Source organism: Diadema antillarum, unplaced genomic scaffold (assembly GCF_040938485.1).
Source record: "Diadema antillarum isolate AM-2024a unplaced genomic scaffold, OU_Dant_1.0 scf00000025, whole genome shotgun sequence".
In the NCBI taxonomy this organism is placed as follows: domain Eukaryota; kingdom Metazoa; phylum Echinodermata; class Echinoidea; order Diadematoida; family Diadematidae; genus Diadema; species Diadema antillarum.
The window spans coordinates 4,915,007-4,940,577 of NW_027270914.1; the positions used below are offsets into that span (position 1 = coordinate 4,915,007).

General features: G+C 37.7%; 2 protein-coding genes across 2 annotated transcripts; one reads left to right on the forward strand and one right to left on the reverse strand.

The window, feature by feature from the left end:
- Positions 1-310: 310 nt before the first annotated feature.
- LOC139733584 (ribonuclease kappa-like) lies at positions 311-5,259 on the forward strand. The gene is made up of 2 exons (XM_071644400.1): positions 311-583; positions 3,099-5,259. Exons 1-2 carry the CDS (start codon positions 512-514, stop codon positions 3,312-3,314), a joined length of 288 nt encoding a protein of 95 aa, XP_071500501.1. The 5' UTR covers positions 311-511; the 3' UTR covers positions 3,315-5,259.
- Positions 5,260-13,101: 7,842 nt separating this feature from the next.
- Positions 13,102-21,670, reverse strand: LOC139733596 (ubiquitin-conjugating enzyme E2 T-like). Its single transcript, XM_071644410.1, has 7 exons — positions 21,542-21,670; positions 18,481-18,651; positions 17,896-17,965; positions 17,179-17,284; positions 16,188-16,286; positions 14,862-14,951; positions 13,102-13,469 (listed from the first exon to the last, which is right to left on the reverse strand). Exons 2-7 carry the CDS (start codon positions 18,587-18,589, stop codon positions 13,161-13,163), a joined length of 783 nt encoding a protein of 260 aa, XP_071500511.1. The 5' UTR covers positions 18,590-18,651; positions 21,542-21,670; the 3' UTR covers positions 13,102-13,160.
- Positions 21,671-25,571: the final 3,901 nt, after the last annotated feature.

The window sequence follows — 25,571 nt, forward strand, 5'->3', positions numbered from 1 at the left end:
AGAGATTCTGTCAAACAAATGCAGAAAAGTAACAAAAATAACTTTCATGGATTTCTGTGACATCTATTTACTTCAGAAATTTTAGTAATTGTATTTATTATCATAGGTTTTCAAAGGGTTTCTGTTTCTAATAAGCTCGCAGAATCAGGAACACACTTATGTACTTCAACTGAGACTCTCATCTACAGCAGTCACATGACCAACTCGCAAAGCACTGCTGCATACACGGTCTGCAAAGCCAACACACACAGTGTATTGTCAGTGTCCACTGTGTAAAAGTCTGCTGCGTTCATCAGTACGTGACATCCAGTCCTGTATTTTACTTCGTGCTTGCTTGATGCTCTGATTCTTCTATTTTTGTAGGTACATTTTGTACCCTACAGTACACAGGATCTGGTACACTGGTGGTCCTAGTAATTCACCAGGCTTTGGACCGAACGTCTTCATTATATTGCCGTGATATTGAGTCCAGCTGTCCAATTTTCTGCCGATCTGAAAATACTTTGTAAAAATGGTGAAAGTGTGTGGTCCAAAATGTTCGACCTGCTGCTCGCTTCTGAGCATATGGGGTGTTGTCATGTTGGTAAGTTTGCCTTTTCCTGCCCAATTTGCTATTTTTGTTTTTTAGTATTGGCATGTATTACTATTATTGGAAATAGATGATAAGAGTCTACTAATTAATGGAGAATACAATTCAGAAACACAAACAAATCACTTTCAATTCATCATGATTCATACTGCAAATATCTCTTCAACATGGATGATATTAATTTATAACTCAGTTATCAATCCCACTGGTAAATTCTTCTCAAGAAAATATTGACATGATTTTAAAATGCCAACATTATTATTGATTATCCCGTGAATATGTTGGATCATAAATCATATTCAACATATAAGAATGTATTGTACGTATGAAAACAACTGTACATTGTAACTTAGATTTGTACATATCCACATTTTTTAAGTGAAAGCATTCATAATTTTACCAACCAGCCCTCCCCCCTCAACCAAACCAGGGGTGGTATTCTGAAATCCTTCCTTTTCCTAGGAAGAATTTCTTCCTAAGTCAGGATTTTTTCCTCCTAAATGGTATTCTGAAAATCTTCCTAAGTTTCTTCCTAAGTCTGTTCCCAACTTTTTTAGGAAGAAACTTAGGAAGGGGTCGGAGGAGTAGGAATATGCAAATTTCTGACTTGGGAAGAAGTTGGTATTCTAGAATCCACTTAAGAAAGAATTTTAGGAAGATGCGTATTTAGGAAAGCTCCACCCCTGTCCTAAGTAAGTTGCATTTTAGGAAGATGCGTATTTAGAAAAGCTCCACCCCCGCCCCTGTCCTAAGTAAGTTGTTAAGAATAGCAACTGCAAGTATCGTGATAGGCGCGCTTGTCATTCACTGCGCGCACATGTACTTTGATGCGCGAAATGGGTGTGAGAAAGGGGACATCCTGTGCACACGTGTATTTGACCAACGGCTACATGTACAACTCAGTTCGGGAAACCCACTCACAAGGGGGGCCCCTCCTTATAAGTAACCCGTCCCCCTTATAAGTAACCCCGTCCCCCTTATAAGTAACCCCCGGGGCACCCCTTATAAGGAGTCTCCACGCTTCTTTGCAATGCAACGCGAAAATGAAAGGACTGCGGCAATTCGCTTGATTATGTCCATAAAGCTTCACAAGTTTCCTAGTTACGCACGAAATTTGAGCAAAATCGGTTTGAGGCATCATATCTAAAATCATGGATTTAAATGCGATGTCAAACGACCCATGCGAATGCTGAAATGCGAGCGATTACTGGCTCGAGTGTCGCCAGGCGCGGCGGCGCGGCAATGCTTGAGTGGCAGACGTGGCGACTGAGTACGTACTCAGTCGCCACGTCTGCACTCGAGCATTGCCGCGCCGCCGCACCTGGCGACACTCGCGCCAGTAATCGCTCGCATTTCAGCATTCGCATGGGTCGTTTGACATCGCATTTATATCCATGATTTTAGATGTGATGCCTCAAACCGATTTTGCTCAAATTTCGTGAGTAACTAGGAAACTTGTGAAGCTTTATGGACATAATCAAACGAATTGCCGCAGTCCTTTCATTTTCGCGTTGCATTGCAAAAAAGCGTGGAGACTCCTTATAAGGGGTGCCCCGGGGGTTACTTATAAGGGGGACGGGGTTACTTATAAGGGGGACGGGTTACTTATAAGGAGGGGCCCCCCTTGTGAGTGGGTTTCCCGAACTGAACTGTACGTCATAGTAACATGCGATTGCCATTGTTAGTTCCTTATGATATGGCATTTCGTATTGGCTTAAGAAAGAATGTGGGCAGGGATGAGGATGGCCTAATTTGCATTAAGAAGTGCCTGGGAAGAAATTTCAGAATACCAATTCTGTCTTTCCTTGGCACTTATAAAGTTTCTAACTTGGGAAGAAACTTAGGAAGAAACTTAACAAGCCCCAAGGAAGATTTTCAGAATACCACCCCAGATCTTCATCCATCCTAAATAATTAGCTAATCCTACAAAATAGTGTCTTTCTTACACCAAAGTTACACTTTTAAATCAATCTATCCTCCTTCAAATCAAATCCCAGTCCCACCAAGGAACTTTGGTCCCACCACCCCCCCCCCCCCCCCCCCATTCACCCAAAACCAGAAGCACACAGGCTACGTACATACACTATACAAGATGTTTAATACAATTATGTACACTGACACCCTCACACGAACACACACACACACACACGCACACGCACATGCACACACACCCGAGCTGATACTGTCTTTCTTCCTGATGAAGCCCCTTGATACCAATTTAGCCTATTTATGCACAAGAACACACACACACACACACACACACACATGCATTTTCTTTCTATTTTATGCACGACAAACATGTATACGTATATGTACACTTTATACTGGTATTGACTTACACCAATTATGATGTCAGTCATAATGAAATGTCTTATCTGCAGTGAACATTTTCATTAAATAAGATTCAGTATTGTAACTTGTCAGCTACTAAAGATCTTCACTACCGGTACAAACATTGAAGGCAAACCCCTCCTTCTAACACACAGCATTATGTGTTATCCTATGACAGGTGCTAATGGGGGTTTTCTTCCGGATCAATGCTCTGGCCTTCGTTGAGGACATCTCTCTCCCGGATGTCGCTGTACTGACCAAGGAAGATCTAGAACATTCATACACGCAAGTCTCTAATAACTGCTTCATCGCTGCGGGCCTCTATGTGCTCTTTGCTGCTTTCTCCATCTACCAGTACAAAGTGAACAAGAGCCGGCAGTACCAGGTGGATTAGAATCATGGCTGGTGTGGTGAAGCCTCTTCAGAAAGCATTCCTTCCAAACATGGACACAGCATGATATGGACATTCTTTAATGGGTGGTAATGTGGATACAATAAGTAAGGTTAAGTTGTGTATGGTTACCTGTGTGGGTGATGGCAGATAAACAAAGTATTTATGAATGGAGTTAAGAAGTTCCCTTAATCAACCTAAATGCAATACATAAAAATGATGGAAAACAGACACTGTAACAGGTTTCTTTGGCAGACCTATGTTTTGGCTTGGATCAGTAATACCCACAAATCTTAATTAGGTTCAGTTTCCAAGATTTTATGTACTCTCTATCATGGTATTACAAGCTTCGAAAATCTGTCTTGATAACCATTTGGACCCATGTCACCCAGGAACAGTAGGGAGAAAAGTAAGAGCAAAGATAAACTGCCAAATTGAATGAAAAGAGTTTGCATAATAATTGAGTCAGATTTCAGTGGGCAAGGCCTCGCTTTGACAATCCAGTTTAAACTTTTGTTCAAGAACATAGGTCATATTTACTGATTTTTACCGACTCATTTTTTTTAAGTTTACGTGTCATTAATTTGAAGATGAGGTGATATGTCATATGAACGTTGCTTTAATAGAGAAAACTTACGTTGTAAAGATTTTATGCAGGGGTGAACTTGTGAATACTTGTGATAAACTTGGTGTCAAGGATTAAAAAGTACTATGGATAAAGGACAGTATGGTTCAAAGTAGTTTGAACAATGTATCAGAAATTGAGCAATATGGATATTCATGCATCATTGTAATGTACTGGTTCTTAGTTTATTCTCTCTTTCTCCCTCACTATTGTATTTCTGGTCTTTGTTATATCTTTGTTTATTTGTCTGGCTGGAGGGTTTTGATCATTTGTTTTTGTTTTCTTAAATGTGCCATGGGCAACAAACCAAATTACCCATTAATTTGCTCACGCGGGCATCTGAAACTCCTATTGGGTAAGGCAACTACATGTAAATGGCCACTTGTCCTGATGCTGCCTTTAGGCAAATGCTTTGAGGTGTGTTAGAATGTGTCATCGATATCCACTTTCAGGACAACTCATTACATGAAGTTAGTACATTATACATGTATCTTATCAGCAGTTATGTGCTGTTCAAATTTCAGTTACCATACATAGATGGTAAAGATTTTGCACTACTATGGTAGTCATATGGAGGAGCTAGATTATAAATAATGGGACGATTATACATGTGGATAGGGGCAACTTTAATAGTTTTAAAAACATAGTTTACCAGAGTGTAATACATGTATTAGGGGCTTTTCAATTGTGTGGACGTGGCTGCCTTTCTCGTACAAGAGCAGTTCCAAATTGCTGCAGTCCACTCGTCACGTCCACAGTGTTATCACCCATTTCAATTTTTAGTGCACATCGCTCACACGATGTACTACTATGACGTCATGCCCCCGTCCCCTCCATCGGGCTGGCAGTTGACGTCAGCCCAATGCTGAATCTAGTTGGCCTTGAAATCCTTGGAAGACGTGTTAGTAATTCTGGCTTTGAATGTGCTGGAGAATCTGGAGCATGCGCAGCTCCTTAAAACGACGTCATTACCTCAACATCCAGGAGATGAAATCAAAAAGTCCCTAATACAGGTGTACAGTCATTTACATTTGTGTGAATAAAAGTTTAACTTTTATTCACACAAATGTAAATGACTTCTGTACCGGTCTACAGAAAAATAGGCCTATTTGTGGTACAAAACTTAATGTGTGTGTCATATAAGATACAACCAATTGCCTACACGATGCATTGTGTGCACTGTCACACTCATTGACACCACAGTGACGAGATGTGGGGAAAAAAAATAATTGTTTGTCTGATTTGTGCAATTCTGTGGCTAAAATTGTACTTTTCGTTAGATAACAAATACATGTAGGTATAGTCAGTATCATTTTGTGCATACAGGCATATCATTTGTTTATTCATTCAGACGGCTCATACAGTTACATGTATAGACTAGAGTATAGTATATGAGATGCTACATATTCCTATTGATGATTTTATCATCAGCTTTCAAATGTTACTAAACATTTTTACGTATGGGGTACATGTATTTCCATTGTACATGCCTACGGTTTGTATTACATGTATGCCTATGATATGTATGTGTAATTATCTACTCATACCAGGTACCCATTTCATAAAAAGTTGAGCGCTATGATAGCAACTCTTGCTGGAATGGCAGTTGTCATGTTAACGACAAGAATCCAGCTTCCCGATTTGCTGTTGCCATGGGAAGTTGCTATTCTAGCAAGAGTTGCTATCCTTACTTCTTTTATGAAATGGGGCCTAGGATGTTATGAACCCACTTTCTCACTTGGGAGGAACAACTTAAACTGACTCTTGTGACAAGTAAAAATTCATGGGTATTTGTCCCTCAAAAAAAAAAATGAGGCCACATAATGTACCCATCCAGGCAAGAGGAAAGACATTGTGCCGGCCATGCCCTGCATTATGTGATAATGGGAGATTCATGTACTGGCATCTATATTAAACAAGTTGTTTTGTACAAATATTTTGTACAGTAGGTAATGCAATTTTGCTCAACACTGTTTAAACATGTGGAATCATGCTGTTGCAGATTCAGCATAGATAGAAGATGATTCTATTTCACTCATTATGGTTTACAATGCAAACAGTATACAATGTACATGGAGGAGCCAATACTGTGTAATGTTGGTTGCCTCCCTTGGCACATTTCACACTGAATACCACGGTAGATGATATGCTTATGTAACATACTGTTGACCCCATTCTGGTAATTGTTGTCCTGCATGTTTGAATATTAATTATGGTATGTGAAGAGTTGGATTGTGTTTGTGACTCGTGTATCAATGGGGAAAAAAATATATCCTAATAGTGTACTGTACATGTGTATGAAATATAAAGATATTTTATGTAATACCAGAAAAGTGCATTTACAGGCTGTTTGTTTGGGTTCATAAATCAAGTAAATGGATTTGATGTGTAGAGGTCTTTTATTGCATATCTACTGTACTGTACCTAACATATTTTTACTTCTTTACATTTACTGTCCTTTTTGTAGTCTATGAAAATTACATTTTATTTCACACAGTTCATATAAATTGAGATTATTACATGAATTGAGGGCAACATTAATATTACAGAAGTTTATATTATAAATCTTTTTAGGGCAAGGTCACTTCTCTAAAGACTTCTCTACATACGTACAGCATTATAGATTACAAGTTCTAAACAGGGCGCCATGTCAAAGGTCAAAAGTGAAAGGCTGAAAGATACATAAATACACACATGTATTGAAATTGTGTCCCACAAGAACAACAAAACTTCAGCTGCATACCTGACATGTACACCTGTATGTGTACATACAATGTATCAGACAAATTGCACATTCAAGATTCTAGAGAGCATTTTGAGAGACACACTTGTGTTACATGCATCCAAGCAGATTAAAATAGTTCTTAAAGGACAAGTCCACCTTCATAGACATGTGGATTGAGTGAATGCAGCAATATTAATAGAACACATCAGCACGAGTTTGAGGAGAATTGGACAATCCGTTTAAAAGTTAAGTTTCTGCTCAGTCACTGCTGGATGAGAAGACTACTACAGCTTGTGATGTCACATGTGTACAACTATATAAAGAAAGCATAAGGAAAATTAAAGATATTTTCACTTTTCTCGCATAATAAAAGAACACTTGACTTCCCTCTTTCAGAAGGCAAGGGGAATAATATTACCCTTAACATACGTCAGTGATGAGTCGAGGAAATGTGCACTTTTTTCAAAAAGTAACATTTTGTGAATTTCTCTTTATATTTTCATTATAACGTTGTACGCATGTGACATCATACACTCTAGTAGTCTTCTTATCCAGCAGTGACTGTGAAGATACTTTAAAAATTAATAACTTTTGAACGGAGTGTCCAATTTTCTCCAAACTTTCACTGATGTGTTCTACAAAATATTGCTGCATTCACTCAATACACATGTATATGAAGGTGGACTTGTCCTTTAACTTGAGTGGCTTTTATATTCTTTTGTCACAACATGAAAGAAAAATTGATATTTATGGAGCCTACTACGGAATCAGGGGGACTTTGTACTGTAGCAGCTGTGTTTGACTTTGAAATGTCTCTCTTCTTTGTACATGTATATACCAAAAATACACTATACGGGTATACATGAGCATGCACAAAGTGCAGTACACTGAGGACTATTGAGCATCATAAAGGTATTTGTGAATGAATCAGTTTTCCAGCCCCAGAACTCATTTCAAAACCCTGAAATGACTCTTTTGATCTCCACCAACTCAGATTCAGACAGGAAATGAGTGATACCAGCCTGCTGGTGTAAGCCACATGTAGGAAGAGGAACCTAAAGGGTGATATTATCATGGTATAGAGCAAACCAGGATCATAGCTCAGCACAGAAATATTTCCAGAGTAGCCTGATTTATTTATTTGATATACACAATGTATCAGTGAAAAATATTTTGACCAATGCATTTGCAACTCCCTTTCATATTACAAAGGAAAAGACATATTAGTTTACTTGTGAGGTTATAGGGTAAGAAAAAAAGCCCAGATGATTTGATAAATGATTGATTGATTATGGTATCTTTGTGTTGTTGTTGCTTGTGTGTGTGTGTGTGTGTGTGTGTGTGTGTGTGTGTGTGTGTGTGTGTGTGTGTGTGTGTGTGTGTGTGTGTGTGTGTGTGTGTGTGTGTGTGTGTGTGTGATGTACTGTACGAAACAGATAAGACGTATTATGATAGTACAGCTGTACCACATACCATATCAGTGTGGGCACTTATGGGCAAATACGGTATCATTTTCAGGAAATGATTGGGAGATTGTCATACAACTAGGAAAATTTGCATACTACACTATACTACTGCAGAATAATGATTGCTAAAAAATCAGTTGTGGATTTGTGTGTGTTGGGGGAGGGGTTAAAGGGATGGTACAGTATTGGTGGAGATGAGAATTGGGCTTTTAACTTTTTGCGAGATACCATGAAAACACTTAAATATGATATAGTACAGAGCATACCATTTTAAGAGAAATTCCAAGTTTATTTGATGAGAATCGGGTTTGGAATGACTGAAACATCCAAAAACAAAGTAAAACAAAGCGATCGTAATAAAGTGTGGGTCCCACACTTTATTAGAATCGCTCTTTTTGGATATCTCAGCCATTTCAAAACCAAATTTCATCAAATAAACGTTGAATTCCTTATAGAATTACATACTCTTTCATATTTCATAAGAGGTTTCTCATTATCTCACCAAAAAATGTTAGAAACCTGAAATTAGGTCTCAACCAAAACTATACCATCCCTTTAACACCCCTCCCCCCCCCCCCCCCCCCCCATGGCTGCCCAGTGAAAATATGATTTGTATATAGAAAAAAGTGCCATCATGTGTGCAGACTCACACAGTATGTTCCTAGCACTCTGTGTCAGGGTCAGCCCAGTGTCGGCAGAGTTAGCATAAATCTGTGAAGAGGGTTTTTTTTTTTTGGGGGGGGGGGGAGTTGTGGTTTCTTTGTTTTTGTATGTGGATTTTTGTGTGTGTGTGTTGTAGTTGGACGATTTTTGGAGAGAAGTAGCAGCAAAAAATGTGAAGACTTTTTTTTCCCCCTTGTCGGCCGATTTGGCAAAAGAGAATTGTCATAGGTTTGGCAATGGCAATTTTGGCAACATGTTGGTGATGATGACATGCATACCCTATAGCAAAATAAATCTCTGTACTTGCACAATAGAAACTCCATATAAAGAGATCTGATGTAACAAAATACATGAAGAGTTTGTTCGCAATAACCGATAAGTCCATATTTGCCAAATGGAGATATTTGCGATTAAAGGTCAAGAAAAATAAAGAGAATAATAAGGAAATTTTTGCTTCTTTTGACCATAACTTTAAAAATGTACCTTTATATGTAGTGACCAATAAATCATTTAAAAGTTATCATTTCGTACTTTATGACAGAGACCATACTTTAAAATCTTCAAATATGGACTTATCGGTTTTTGCAAACAAACTGTTCACATGTACCTGATATAACAAACTAATTTCTCCAATCCCAATGAATTTAATTCCTTTGTTTTGTATTGTTTGTTGACTACTGATATAACAAAATATCCGATGATAAAAGAACAAATTGTTTTGGTCTAAAGGATCTCATTAAACTGAGTTTCCTCTGTACAACATAAACTACTGAAAAAATTGCATCACATTATCCCTTTTCTCATCTCCAAATTTGAAAATTGAACATCAATAACCCCAACACACCTAAAAATAATGATTTTTACAGAACAAAGCAAAAAGGATGATTTATGTATGAGAATATGAAAAAATTGATATCACTTCTCGAACGTCTATGCAATAATCAGAACATATTGGGGGTCTTTTTATTGTTTGGAAGTCAATCCTTGTGATGACTTACCTTATGCAGTGCGTGTATAATTTTTTTTTTTTCACGATGCAGCTCTTCATATTTTGATCTCCCAAGATGGTAACTCTTCGTGTGAGAAATGGTCCTATTCCCTTGCCTAGCACCCAGTCTTACGGCACTGAAATGCCAAGTTCCTCAATCCTCTCGTGCTATTACTTTTCATCACATTCTTTCTGTGTTTCTTCTATGCTATAAACTTTTTCCCATAATTCCGTTTTCTCATTGTAATTCTCTCCCTCTCTCTCTCTTATTTCTTTCTCACTCGAGCTTTCAATCTTTTTTTCTTTTTTTACTGTGAAATGCATAACTGAAAGCAGTAGATGATGAAATTTTTGACTTTGACAAAAAAAAAGTACAATGTAATAGAATTCTTTAAGTTTCAGATGTGTCCTTTAAAACTGACTCAAAATCACACTACATGTCTCCCATTTGTTTGTACACAAATCTTCAACATATATTTTTGTTTTGTTTTGTCTTGTTTCTAAACATACTAACATGAATTAAATGAAGAAATACCCTGCCTTAATTTGAATTCAATTTAGAGATGTATAGATTTTGCAAAACTGACTCTGTTATTGGAGGGTTTTACATCTCCTAACAGATATTTGATATTTTCTGTGTTCAAACAAGAGATTGCTAGAATAGAACTGTCGTGGCATCAGTGCCTTTGCTTATTAGAATAATATAATGTATTGTATGGAATTGTCAGTGAAGCTGAAGTACCAGTATCACTGTTTCTTAAAAAAACATCTGGATGTATACATTGTAAGTATCTATACCTTATTAATTTTGGGTCCATTTGCACGTAACCTACATAATGTATAACTCATGTATTCTGCCTGACTTGTACGTATGTATGTACAGTTGTATGTGTGTATTCAACCAACTATCTATCCATCCATCCATCCTCTTTCTCCATCACCTTCACCATGGCAGAACATTGTATGAAAGTACTGTAACAATCCATTACAATTGTCTACACAATCTATTTCACATGCATATATATTCTTTTATTCTGAACTTTTGAGAAAGTGTCGCAAGTAAAAAAAAAAAAAAAAACAGATTTCTGTACCATCAAAGAGTTTATATAAGTTTTCATAATGCATATAAATTTTACAATCACTTGCAGTGCCTTTTATTAGCAAAGGTGTGAGAAAAAATTGCCACTTTTATACTACAAAAGATGAATATCCTCACAATTCATGGGTTATTATACATGTACAGTATGTGCACTCCCGTTTAAACGAACATGGTTATAACAAAATTCTTGTTACATCAAACTACATGTAGATTCAGGTCCTAAGATTGTCAACTATATACCTTTATACACATACTGTTCAGCTACAACAAAATTCTGGTATAATGAAAGAAAACCACCAGTCCGGAGGACTTCGTTATAACAGGAGTGCACTATATTAAAAAAATATATATAATCATAATAATAATAAAAATAGTAATGATGATAATAATACAGGGGCACTAACATGTGTCAAATACAGTAAACTATGATCCATGTTCACAACTTTATGCAGACATTTTCCTGACAGTTGAAATATTGCTCTGATGCTTGCTTAGCACAGCACCAAAAAAATGAATGCATACAGCCTGCATTCCAAGAATTGACATGTATCTTTTGCTGGAATGAGTAACTTGAATGCAGCACTCCGGTTATAACAAACATTGTTATAATGAAATTCTAGTTACAACAGGTAAAAGTTCAGGCCCATGCGTTATCTGCTCTGTTTTTTATTGTTTATTTGTTCGGTTATAACAAAATTTCGATACAACGAAAGAAAACTACCGATGCCAAGGACTTTGTTATTGCAGGAGTCGACTGTATATTTGTGCTCACTCTTCAAGAAAAACAAAAACAACAAAATCATACCAATAAATGAATGAAGAAGTAAATAAAAAGAAATTATTTGATTTACTTTTCATGGTAATTCGGTTCGGTTATAACGAAATTTCAATACAACAAAAGAAAACTGATGGTCCCAAGGACTACTGCAGTCGACTGTACAATTGTGCTGGCTCCTAAAGAAAAACAAAAACAACAAAACAATACCAACAAATGAATGAATAAGTAAATGAAAAAATATATATATATTTAATTTCATTTTCATGGTCATTGTCTTTCTAAGACTTCACGAAAGGGCTACAGCAATTGGGTTTGTTTTGGCAAGTGGGAAGGCATAACAATCAAATTGGTGGGACTAAAGAAGCCTTGGAACATTTTTCACATGGACTCATTGTGTGCAGAGGGGATTCGGCCGCAGAAATCACCATCTCGTCACCATTTAATTGGTGCTGAGAGTAAATTGGGACATTTTATGAGAGTGGGCTGTGACTCTCTCTCACATGGACCTCCATTTAACGTCCTATCCGAGGGACAGTGTTTTACCTCTTCCTAGAGGGGAGGAGATGGCATAACACATAATATTGCTCAGCAAAATTTGAACTCAAGATACATGTATTTCATCGATAACGACTGAGCCACTTTGCAGCCATAATGTGCTTCACAAACATTTGTTTTTAAGGACATTGCACTTTCATAGACATGTGGATTGAGTGAATGCAGCAGTATTAGTAGAACACATCAGTGAGGGTTTGAGGAAAATTGGACAACCCGTTAAAAAGTTATGAATTTTTGAAGTTTCTGCTCAGTCACTGCTGTATGAGAAGACTACTACAGCTTGTGATGTCACATGTGTACAACGATAATATATAAAGAAAACATTAAAAAATTCAACATATTTTCACTTTTCTCGCATAATAAAAGGACACTTGACTTCCCTCTTTCAGAAGGCAGGAGTAATAACATTACCCTTAAGATACGTCAGTGACAGGTCGAGGAAATGTCCACTTTTTTTTCAAAAAATAAAAATATGTGAAATTCTCTTTATATTTTCCTTATACTGATGTACGCATGTGACATCACACACTGTAGTAGTCTTCTCATCCAGGAGTGACTGACAAATACTTTAAAAATTCATAACTTGTGAATGGATTGTCTGATTTTCCCAAAACTTTCACGGATGTGTTCCAATAGTATTTGCTGCATTCACTCATTCAACATGTATATGAAGGTGAACTTGTCCTATAAGCTATACACTTTCGCAATATACAATTTCATTTTAAAAATTACATTTTTGGCAAATATGAGTTTTGATGAATTTCTTTTGCTTTATGTATAATTAGTTACATTTCAGCATAATGCTAATTCTTTATGTCAAGCTCTCCCTTTGTCAACCTATCTCTCTCTCTCTCTCTCTCTCTCTCTCTCTCTCTCTCTCTGTCCCTCCCTCAAACCACTGATAAATTTATCTTCCTCTCATTTCTTTCCACATTTTTTTTCCGTTCTACTTATATGTCAATCTGCACATGAGACCTCTTGACCAATCCTGGCTCTCCGTTCGCTTCCTGCAGACATCGTTTCTCTCCTCGTCTCTCATTGGTCGCTTCACTGCCCCTGGACGAGGCATCTTTGCAAAACGGTCTGCTATTGGCCAATGTCGACACATGCTGTCCATTTTCACGGTTTGAAACCCTCGACGTCAGAGAATCTCTTTTCACCAGTTTAGCAGTCTCTTCTTCCTCATCGCTATCATCACTCGATGAATCTTCAGATGAGTCGCTGGTATCATCTGAAGTTCTTGCCTTATTCGCAGAAACCTTCAGAAAAACAACAAATACAGTGCACTCCTGCTATAACGAACACGGCTATAACAAAATTCCAGTTACAACAAAATCAAAATTCAGGCCACAACGTTACCCATACCATGAATTTCTATTGTTTAATTGTTGCGTTATAACGAAATTTTGATTTAACGAAAGAAAACTGTCGCTCCCGAGGACTTTGTTATAACGGGAGTCCACTATATTTTAGTCTTAACCTGTTGAGGGCAAGTCACGAGTATACTCGGGCAAGCGTCTATGGGAAATGCGTGTTGTAGCAAAATCAAGCCGTCCTCAACGGGTTAAAAGCATGAAATTTATTGGCACAGTTGCTGCTTTACTCCCTCACATTGATGTGACAATTCTCTTCAAGTCTACAATGAGAAATAAGACCACTAATTTCATTATGTGGATGCTCATGGAAAAAGTCTCCCCCATACCCACAAATGAAAAAACAACAACAATTTTGGGACAGACACAAAATCTGACCAACTTAGACATGTCAAGGCGTAAACATTGCCATGTTCAAACGCATATATATGGTGAGCTACGAAATAACTTTATATTTCAGTTAGTCTTTTTAGTGAAGGTTCTCTCACAACTGACTAGCTTTTACATGCACTGAAAATTGCAAACAAAGCCAATCATCTCAGAGTATGTCAGCTCTCTATGACTTGGATCTCGCTTGCAAGTTGCAACCATCCCAATTTTTTATAATAGCTTTATGGACAAGCTGCCATTTACATAAGGATTACCCGTACATCCTCAAGGTTCTGCTAATTCTTACCTTATCCTTGCACTTATTCCACTGACAAGGCCTTAAAAAGAGACAATCCTCCCCCAAGCCCATATCTTTGGGAGTGGAAAAGAGTGATCAGCGTGGTTCACAGAGGTTTTAGCACGTCACTGCAACATGCTGAAATTCTTGTGCAACATCGTCAATTTTTGTGCAACATCCTCAAAAGCCAGCAACATGCTATGCAACATCCTCAAGAATTTGTAACAAGCTCAAAATAAAATGTATTCAAACATGTGAAAAGCATGTGCAGAACTTGCAAAACATTGAACTACCTGGTACTTAGATATTAGTTTTTAAAACATGGGAGAGAGCGTTGAACCCAAGCAGCACAAAGAGAGATAAGCTGTGAAATATTGCGTACTCCTTGCTCGTGACGTGCGCTCCGTATACATACAATTTCTGCAATATTCTCAAATCCTCAGCTTCCAACATGCTCAAATTTCAAATTGTGGACCACCCTCGTGATACAATTAAATGCATGAACTGTTTGTTACTCTTTGGTGGTCAAGAAAGGGACAGGTGCAGACTCGAGAAAATAAAATCACCTGACTGACCACCAGGGGGCCAGAGAGACAGATAAGGATACTGACCAGTGCTACAGTTGATGGTGTGGCATGTTTCTTGGTCCACTCTTTTGCCTTCTGGGAGAACAGCGGCCTGTTGTGCTTGAACTCTGTGGACTGCAAATAGAGATAACAAATTTTTGTGACAGTTAGAGCCATGTTAATCTCCTTTACAGACCTAATGTCACTGGCTCCTACAGTATTCACTTATGGTCAGAAACAGCACATATTCCAGATTTACTAACTGGTTTGTGAAAACCTGAACTTTCACTGTGAACGTTCCTGGTCAAAATCATTTGGCTGTATTACTGGGGAAAACGGCATACTCTCAGATTTCATATCTAAAAAAAAAATAAGTAAATAAAAAATTGAATTTCACCTCATGTTTCATGCCAAAGAAGTATTGAATGGAAGTGGTAAAATTCACTGGATCTGCATGAAATCATTATAAAACAGAAGAAATTGTGCCATTTGGAAACAGAACAGGAAATGGAATCTTTCATTGTGCTGTCAATCAAAGAATGTTAAAAGTTAACTAATTGAGAGAATATAAAAACTTTTGCAGCTGAAATAAACAATCTGGCATTAACAGCAAAGCAGTAAAAGTGACATAGATTGTTTTTTCATTCTACTTTACGAAGCACTTCAAATGGATGCCAAAAAATCATAACAACAGGTAACAGTGACAAACGACAAAACAAGGTTTCCTAGACTTCATGGGTTAAACAATAAATGTTTAGCATGAATGTCAGAACTGTTTTCAACCAAGCACTGCTGACTGTAAAGTGCAAGTCTCCACAAGGCATTTTGTCTCAGACTATAACACGTACAGCAAACAAATCTTTATTGACAACTAGCTAGAATGTCACAATATATAGCAAAGAAGTTTCTAGGATAAGGTTTCTGGCAGAGGTGAATGGAATGCATTGGTATCAGCATGATCTGAGGGAGGATGATAATGATGTTCTGAGAGAAGTGCTAGAGTCTTTAAAGTGAATGAGCCACAAAAGTGTGGACAACCACAGGAACCATGGAAAAGAAAGAGGTGGATGACGAGCTTGGGAAAAGAGGATGCTCCAAAAATTGGATGATATGGCAAGGAGTGGTAAGCGGTTGCTGTTAGAGTGAGGTAAATCCAACCATCCCTGTTGTTGCTGACAGACCCATATCAAAACTACATGATGATGATGATTATGATGATGTGCTTATTTCCTTAACTCCTTTCATAGATTTGGAATTAACATAAAATGAATTTTTTTTTTTAAAGTTTCACTGAAACTTTTTAAACTTTAGCATAGCACTAGAAGACTGGTTGCTTCTTGAGATAGTGAGGAGGGAAAAGTCTCAACTTACAATGTCCACCATGAGGGAATCGTCTGGATTGGGTTCGGCCATGAGTAGCTGCAGAGACGTCAGGACTGTGGAGATGTTCAGACTTGGTTTCCAGTTGCCCTGAGAGATGAAACAGAAAACAAGTTTCATGAGGCATACGCACTGTTAAAGGACAAATTATAATCCTGAAGTTATATCAAAGACAAGTCAACCTTCATATACATGTAGATTGAGTGAATGCAGTGCTCAATATTAGTAGAACACATCAGTGAAAGTTTGGGGAAAAACAGGACAATCTGTTCAAAAGTTATGAATTTTTAAAGTATCTGTGCAGTCACTGCTGGATGAGAAGACTACTACAGTGTATGATGTCACATGCATAGAACAATATAAGGAAAAAAAAGAGAATTTCACAAAATTGCATTTTTTTTTAAAGTGCACATTTTCTTGACTTGTCACTGACATATAAGGGTAATGTTATCCCCTTCCCCCTCCCCCCGCCTTCTGAAAGAGGCAAGTCAAGTGTTCTTTTATCATGCAAGAAAAATGAAAATACATTAATTTTCTTTATATTTTCTTTATATTGTTCTACACAAGTGACATCACAAGCCATAGTAGTCTTCTCATCCAGCGGTGACTGAGCAGAAACCTCAAAAATTCATAACTTTTGAACGGATTGTCCAATTTTCCTCAAACTCTCACTGATGTGTTATACTGATACTGCTGCATTCACTCAATCCACATGTCTATGAAGATGAGCTTGTCCTCTAATGCCACAGAAAAGGTAATCTGGATTGCATATATTCAAAATAATGGTAGGACAGCATTCAAATCCACTTTCAGCAAGATGTTTGGCCACAATTGAACAAATGTTTAACCATCACAGTTAGATTTGATTTGCTTTGTTTTACATTTTTGTTGTTATATGTGTGCATGTATGTGTGTGTGTGTGTGTGATATACAATTATACTTTCAAAACAAGGGAGACACTACAAAGAAAATCTCAACTTACTGCTGGAGGCATTTTTAGTAGATCTAGACATATCCGCCCACTGGTGTCAATGTTTGGATGGTATATGGGAGTAACATACTGCACCTTTGGTGGCTCAAAGGGGTACCTGTATTCCAAGGGAGACAGTACATGTACAGAAAAGAAATACATAAATCAGCAATTTAAGATACGACACATGTGGTACTGATGGATTGACTGTGGGGGGAAAAAGTGCAAATATCCTATTTATTTCATTACATTACTTATCCTTAGAAGACATTATCTATTAGATGGAAAGAGGAAAAAAAATAGTTCTGCTAAGACCCAAAGCTTGAGTGGGACATTGTAAATTCTGTAAGTCCAACCCCCTCCCCCCCCCCCCCCCCCCCCGCCACTTCCACGGTAGGGAGTTTTGATCATTTTACATTTAAAATGGTTCAATCTGGCGTATACTGAAGTCATGATCTCAACACACAGATAGAGCCGGTGCACCTGCGGGAACACCTTGAAACTCTAGGCTTGGGTATATGAAAAGTTCAGAATATCAGAGATTTTGGAGACATTTTTTTTTTTCTTTTCCAGTTTCAGGGTTCAGCATGAGATAATCGTCTATAACGATGAGACAAGAAAAATATTGGGTGAACTGCGCGAGTCTACCACTGATTTCTGGAAGAGTTGGCAAGCTAGCAGTATTGAACACTTGAGCAGATTATTAGGTTTGCGTATTGATGCACTCACCGCTCCGGGATCTGAATCTCTAATTTGAAGACACCTCCAGCATAAGGAGTAGCATCTCCACCCACGATCTCTGGATACAGAACAAACATACAGAAAGAGGCTTACAAAATAAAGTGTATTACTCAATATTGGGCCAAAGCCCTAAAAGCAATGGATGCAGTAGCAGTAGAAGTTATTGATGTTGGTGGTGGTGGTGTTTTTGTTATTGCTGTTGTAAAAGTATTAAACAGCAGCATGATTTTAAATTGAATAAAAATAAATGCTGAATAATCATAAAATAATTCACAGACTTGTCGAAATTAAGTCAAATGAAAGGCGTATAGGGTGAAAAAAAAGCATAAAAATGAAATGAAAAATGTACTGTAATGTGCATTGACATAGGTGCCCACAGTCAACCTTGCCTAAGTCAAATCTATTTGGACTGAGGAAATGGCTTCGACTTTGAGAAAAATCGACTTATGAGGGATTAACATCAATAGAATGTAAGGAGAGGAGGCTTGAAAGGACCTTCGACATGGGTGAATTTATGACTTGGCAAAGTTGACTAGGCAAGGTTGACTGTACATGTATGTATCGTCTACTTACGAGCCTCTAGCTGAGTGACGTTATCTGCCTTTGCCCAGCAGCTGATGCCTGGAGGTGGTTCCTTCTCCAGCATGGCCAGCTCACGTTTCATTCGAGAGACACGCTGCATTGTAGCTACACAGGCTTGCAGTGATGGGCAAAAACTCAGAAGTGGCCGCAGTCAATTGTGATCTCTTGAACACAGACAGAGAAAATAACATGGGGTAACATAGTGACTGAAGGCAGAATACAACTGAATTGATAGATCTACACAAGTATGATGAATAGCAAACCAGCAGCCCACAACACAAAGTACATGTATGGCTGCATGCAAATATTTGCACCATCATCATTTTATCAATCTTTGTTGACAGCACAATTAATGTGTCTGCTTTGAACTGTCTGGCGACGAGGGCAGAGCTAGTTATCACCTGGGCAACTCCATATGGGGTCAGCATCCCTTACCAATACTTGCTTTCTGGTGTGTGGGTGTTTCCGCATATCTCTAAGAGCAATGTACATGTATGATCTGTCATGCATGATATGCCTAGTTGATTTGTGACTCTCTCATAGACATGTAATTAACCTGCATTTCATGTCCTTTCCACTGAAAAGAGTATTTCATCTTCACCGATTGCAATTAAGTAGATCTAACAACATACATGCAGATGTCTGAAAAGCATACAACATTCGTAGCTCTGGGAGGAATATGATAAATGTAATGCAACTTTGCTCAGACAGAGCAAAACACAAACTGTTTGCCATATAAACCACCCCATAAATTATTCTGAAAGTTTTGATAATTCACAGCTTTGCGGGTATTGTGATGCAACAGTAATAGTATCACTAAATTCATGACTGTCTAATGCCCACATTGGATGTCTTACACCCTTATACAACAGGTCATGTGGGTGGCCTTAATTATTCAGGATAATATAATGTTCCCTCTTTAATATTCATCTTTATTCTTCACCTTCACAGGAAGCCCCCTATGATCCTTGGGATCATCCCTTCCCTGGCCCTTCTCCTACCCCTCCCTTTTGTTTGGTCACCCCTTTGTTTGCTTTATAATCCATCTCATCACCAGTTTGGCTCACAGAACTCTACCTACAGTTCTGTGGTTTGGCTCCCTGCCTTTGACAGTGCTCAGCTAAACTACCCCTTTTGTGTTTGACTTTCTTTACTGTGTCCTTATTATTAGCCCTTCCCAGTTAGTGCCTGCTGCATATAGTTCGTAATCATGTCATTTGGGTCTGCTGGCAATGCAGACATTTTGCCCCTGATGAAGACTCTGCAAGGATTAAAAGCTCACACTTCTTTTAAGTCCATTTTGACTCCACTGGCTTGCTATTAACTATCAGTTTTCTGCAGTTTTTCCCTCTTTTTAATTTTTTTGTTAAATTGAGATACGAAATCAGGGGTCGCACTTAACTTTTTTTTTTAACTAGCCAGGCGGACTACTTAGAATCAATTTTGACACTGAAGCAATATTTTGGCTAGCCAGACGGACTAGTAATTTCAGAATTTTATGATTTTTAGCTAGTCCTACATGATTTTGGGTGGCCAATGGCTAGCGGACCATCGCCAATTTCGAACCCTGAAATTGAAAGAACTTCATCCGTCTGTAATTTAAGCTTTGTAAAGATCTAAATGGGTTATGCACAGCATAACCCATTCAAACTCTTTTAATAAAACAGGGCCCAGGGCCCCATTACTGGCAAAATATATCAAAAGATAAAATCAATTTTAGATTTCCTTACTACACAGGCTGCATTCTGCCATAGGCATGATAGGCATAGACATAAATTTACAGTTGAAATAAACTACAGTCTAACTAGACTCTATAGATCTAGTCTAGACAGAAAGGTCTGTCTGTCCGGTGTTGGAGGAGTCTTTTATTTAGTTTTCTATTTATTTTTATTTATTTTTTACTCTTTATCGCTCTCCTCCGGAGAGGGGATCTGTGAAGCCAGACGCAGTCTCCGCTGAACATTGTATCCCCGACGACCAGATACAGTCACCCTCCGTTAAAACAGCAAGATATTTGGTTTTTACTTGCACTTTTATTTTGCCCTCCTCTTTTAATTTGTGTGTGTTACTGTAATTCACACTGTATTCTGCACTGCACGTGTTCTCGTGACCGCCCACCTCACTGCACTCAGTACGACTATACTCTACTAAGAGGGATGTAGTTTAATGGAAGAAGAAGAAGAAGAAGATGGACCAATCTTAGGTCAAACTGACTGTTAGACTCAAGTTGTTCTACTACTCCACTAACCGCAGCATGCAGCAGCGACCCCATACGGACAAATACGTACCGTAGAGGCCTTTACGGTACGTACGGTATTTGTCCGTATGGGGTCGCTGCTGCGGTTAGTCATTCCAAGCTAAGGCCTGCCCCTGTTTTATGAAGCGTTAAAATTGATTATAGTTACAGGAGTGGAGATGAGGACTACGACTGGGCTTTTAACTTTTTGCAAAATGCCAAGAAACCACATTATCACATATTACTAGATAGTAACTTTATTAGTACAGAGCATACCATTCTAGGATATAGGAGGAATTCAAAGTTTATTTGACTAAAATTTGTTTTGGAATGGCTGAGACATCCAAAAACAAAGTAGATCTAAAACAAAGTCAAGTGATTCTATCAATTAAATAGACATTGAATTCCCCCTTGGAAAAACATGCTCTTTCACATTTCATTACAGAGGTTTCTCATTATCTCACAAAAAATGTCGGAAACCGGAAATTAGGTCTCAGCGAAAACTATGATTCCTTTATTGTGACCCCATAACACTTAGCACTTGTATTTAGTGTACGTAGTCTATACATACACCGCCGAGTAGGAAACAACTAGCCCGGCCGCGGCGGGCGCCGATCGATCGACCAGACGCCGTTCTTCTCAGGTACTGGACGGCATCCCGCAACTTGCTGTACAGATACAGCGCAACGACAAACAGTGACAGGGATACTGTATTTTTAGCTACATGTTTATGTACTTCGCCATTCGGGTATACACTGTCACTGTCGTGTTCATTAGTCATTCACAGCATTTATATTACAATAGGTATGTACCTACCTGGGTGATGTTCGCTGTAGGTTAAAAGCAGGGGGGCACTCCTAACCGGCTGAATTCACTACTCGTTTGAAGAGCTAGCATCAAATCAAATTTCCCGGGAAAATCTACCTTCAGCATTTTCGCGCACGCAACATGCACCCACGTTGCATAATACATGTAATGTGTTTACAAAGAGATTTTTCTCCTCCCCATCACTAGAGGGCCGAGCAGACTGGTTACACCAAAGAGATTTTCTCCTCCCCACCACTGGGGAAAATCTCTTTGGGTTACACTTGCTTTGTAACATCATTTCACAAGTTTACAATGCACTCTTCGGAAAGTCGTCATAAAAAAGGGACGTCATTAATTTTCAAAACAGTAAGCCTAGGCCATAATACAGCTCTATGGCCTAGGCATGGAGTGTCAACATGCCAACATTCTGTAATATTTGAGAAAAAAACACATGCATTATCATTACCGTGAAGGTCTTTCAACCGTGACACGTATCGGATACATTTTTTTTTTATTTAAAAATAAAATGATAGGGCCGAACTGATATTTATATGTAGGGCAGAGACTAGGTCTAAAGATAATGTTTCTGGTACTCCAACAAGTGGAGCAGCTGCCCGTATCTATCCACAGGGCTTATTATGAAGTTCTTTTATACAAGGTTTTGTACACTTTTACTTCCCATCCGCAGTGGATGTAGGCCTAACATAGATTCTTTCATTCTCTTTTCAATTAATATTTTATTGTGAAACGTCTCTTTGTGTGCGTTTAACAGGAAATAATTTTCATTATGATTCTTCCAATTTACAACTTTTCTCCAAAATGTTTGCTATTCTAACAAAAATCGACAATATTTTGCCTTATTCAAAACAATTCCGATATGTAGGCCTATTACACTCGCCTTAGTTCGTCCATGGCCCAGCTCGTTTCCCGTGATTCCACTGACTTGAATCCATTCAAAATAATAGGTCCCAACATACCCAAACCCTACCAGCAGACGATTGACCCCTCCAGCCTGAGTGGAAGGAGGGGGGAGGGGGGTGAGCTAACCCGCGCAATAACGAAATGACGTTGTATGCACAATTTCTCGCCGATAGTATTTTTCTTAAAATAATTTGCAATTTTTCCTCTTTTCATAGGGCTCGGGGAGTCGGCAATGATTATTGTAATAGTATGCACGTTTTTATGCAATGTCCAAGTCAATAAAAGTGATAGGAAAGTAATTATATATAGTTATTTTGACAATTTTATATGATTTTGGGTTTTTTTTGTGTGTGTTTTTTTGTTGTTTTTTTTTTTTGATGGAAATAAAAGGTTGTTAAAGTGCATCCCCATTTCAGGGGACTTTGAGCCATCCGTTTAAATAATTATATTATTTCATTTTTGTCCTAGTTAAGTGTGCAGTTTTCCAAGAGTTAATTTATTTCCTAATCATTTCCATTTTTTCATAATAATTGTACTGAACAGTTCTCCCTAAATCAACAACAACAAAAAAGAATGTATACCCGGATACTTAAAACCTCCTTCATAGTATACACCCAATGAAGATTACTTTCAGGCAACATAATTCTATCTTCTTTATTCTTACATTTCCCTATCCATATTACTTTTGTTTTATTTTCATTGATTTTTAAACCAGATATATTTGAAAATCTATCAACAGTATTCATTGCTATAAATAAATCCTTCTCTGTGTCAACAGTGTATCATCTGCATATTGAACTATTCTATGAAACATAATTATTGTGCATTCATTTTGGTTTAGACGATGGCGTTGAGGGCGCCCTGTATGCTCTGAGCACCTCAGGGGGGCGTTTCATCAACGAGTTCGTCGGAGTTTTCACCGACAAATTTGCTATCAGCCAATCAGACGCAAGGATTTCATTAGCTTTTAACAGTTGTCAGTGTAAATCCTTGCGTCTGATTGGCTGATAGCAAATTTGTAGATGAAAACCTCCGACGAACTCGTTGATGAAACGCCCCCCAGGAGTCGTAGGCTGCGCACTGAGTGCCATTCACAGATGCCGCAACAGCGCCGTATGGACGGCACTGAACAGTGCGCAAACTACACACACTCAAAGCAATTAATCAAGAAATAACCTAATTAATTATTGCTCTACAAAGAGATAGGAGTTTCCACACATTTCGTGTTAGCCAGTCTTTTCAACCTATTTATCTTGCTGTAGATCTTACATCTTTTAAACAAAATTTTGAATATGTGCCAACAAAAACAAGTCTTTTTGTCAAAAAAAATAATACCCGAGATTATAGGCCTAAGTATTCTTATTCTTTAATTTCAATTCATGACATAATAATTCAACAAATTTGGCGGCTGCACATATTCAGTTATATCAAAAGTAGGCCTACCAAAACAATGAAAATTAAAGAAAGGCTGAAGAACACACCGATGTCACTTTTGTTGTTTTTAAGAATGCTCTATTCTTATAATCAATGGAACAATACTTCACAAAAACATAATAGGGACCTACAATATTTTCACGTCGATTCCCATTAATATCATGATTTTATAAATCATTCTTAGATTATAGCTGTATTATCTATATGGTCAACGTCATAATGCAAAATACCCAAATTTTGATAACGTTTACGAAACAGTACAGGCTATTTTTTTTTTAAAGAATGTAGGCCCTATACCACAAATTATCATCCTAAAGTTATATTAAAAGACAATTCCACCTTCATATACATGAAGATTGAGTGAATGCAGCATATTTGTGAAACACATCAGTGAAAGTTAGGTTCAAAAGTTATAATTTTATAAGTATCTGAGCAGTCACTTCTGGATGAGTAGACTATACATGATGTCACATGCGTAGAAAGATCAAGGAAAATAAAGCAAATTTTACAAAATCTTACTTTAAAAAAAAGTGTGCATTTCCTCGACTTGTCACTAACGTCATGTTAAGAGCAATATTATTCTCCCTGCCGCATCTGAAAAAGGCAAGTCAATTTAGTGTTCTTTTAAAAAAATATATATATATATATATATATATATGTTATGATACAAAATATTTCAACACGTGTGCCCCTTTACTACTGCTTATTTCTGTGTATTTTTGTTAATGCGCATGCGCAATTGTTTGTTGTTGTCATAGAAGAAATCATAACAAAAGAACGCTTTCATCCACTGAGCTGATCAGAGTCCAACGTTACCGGACACCCCGCACTCTCGCTTGTTTTGTGGATAATTTATCCACATTTAACACCAGTTAATATCGGTAAGTTTGACAAGAAATATCATTTTATTCATTGTGTGACAATGTATGCAAATATTGATTATTTACAGAGTTATTTGAAGTAATTTTATTGAAATTTATTAGGCACTCGGATGCTGAAGTAAAGGAGAGTCATTGAATATTGATAGATTACATTTTGTCGAATTCTAGCCGTAATGAATTCATTTACAAGGCTAAATGTGTGTCATTTAATTCAAGATAAAAAATTTCGTTGACATTCTTTGAGTAGGTGCATCTTGTTCAAATCTTTCCTGCCTCTCTGATGATATGTTGCATTGTCAATGCAAAGGATTGAATTGTTGTAAATGTAGATTTATGTAACGTAAAGAATAAGAAATTTGTGGATTTTGCCATTTTCGTTTGCGGTGTGCCGGTGTCCAAATGCGCTATGTGGCTTACTTTTGGGGCACGCGCGGGGTAGCGCTTTCTTGATGCGCGCATCCCTGTAGGTGCACGCGCGTACCCCTGCTTGCTACCCTGGATGGAAATATGACAAAATAATGGTGTTATTATGACGTCAACAATACTGTTATTATTATGTTAACAATAATCTAATTAGCATATGCTGTGTAATGAAATTCCTTCTGTTTACATTGCATTATTTACATGTCATCTACTTGACAGTGAGTAATGATGAAATGGATATGTTTTGCAGGTGGCTGAGGCATACTCTCTCCATCACGGAGTTTGTCAGGACTTTGTTGTCTGTCTCCTGTTTTAACGGTAATTATAACCTTTGTAAATTGTAAATATTTTTAATACAATACTACGTTGGCGAGGCTTAT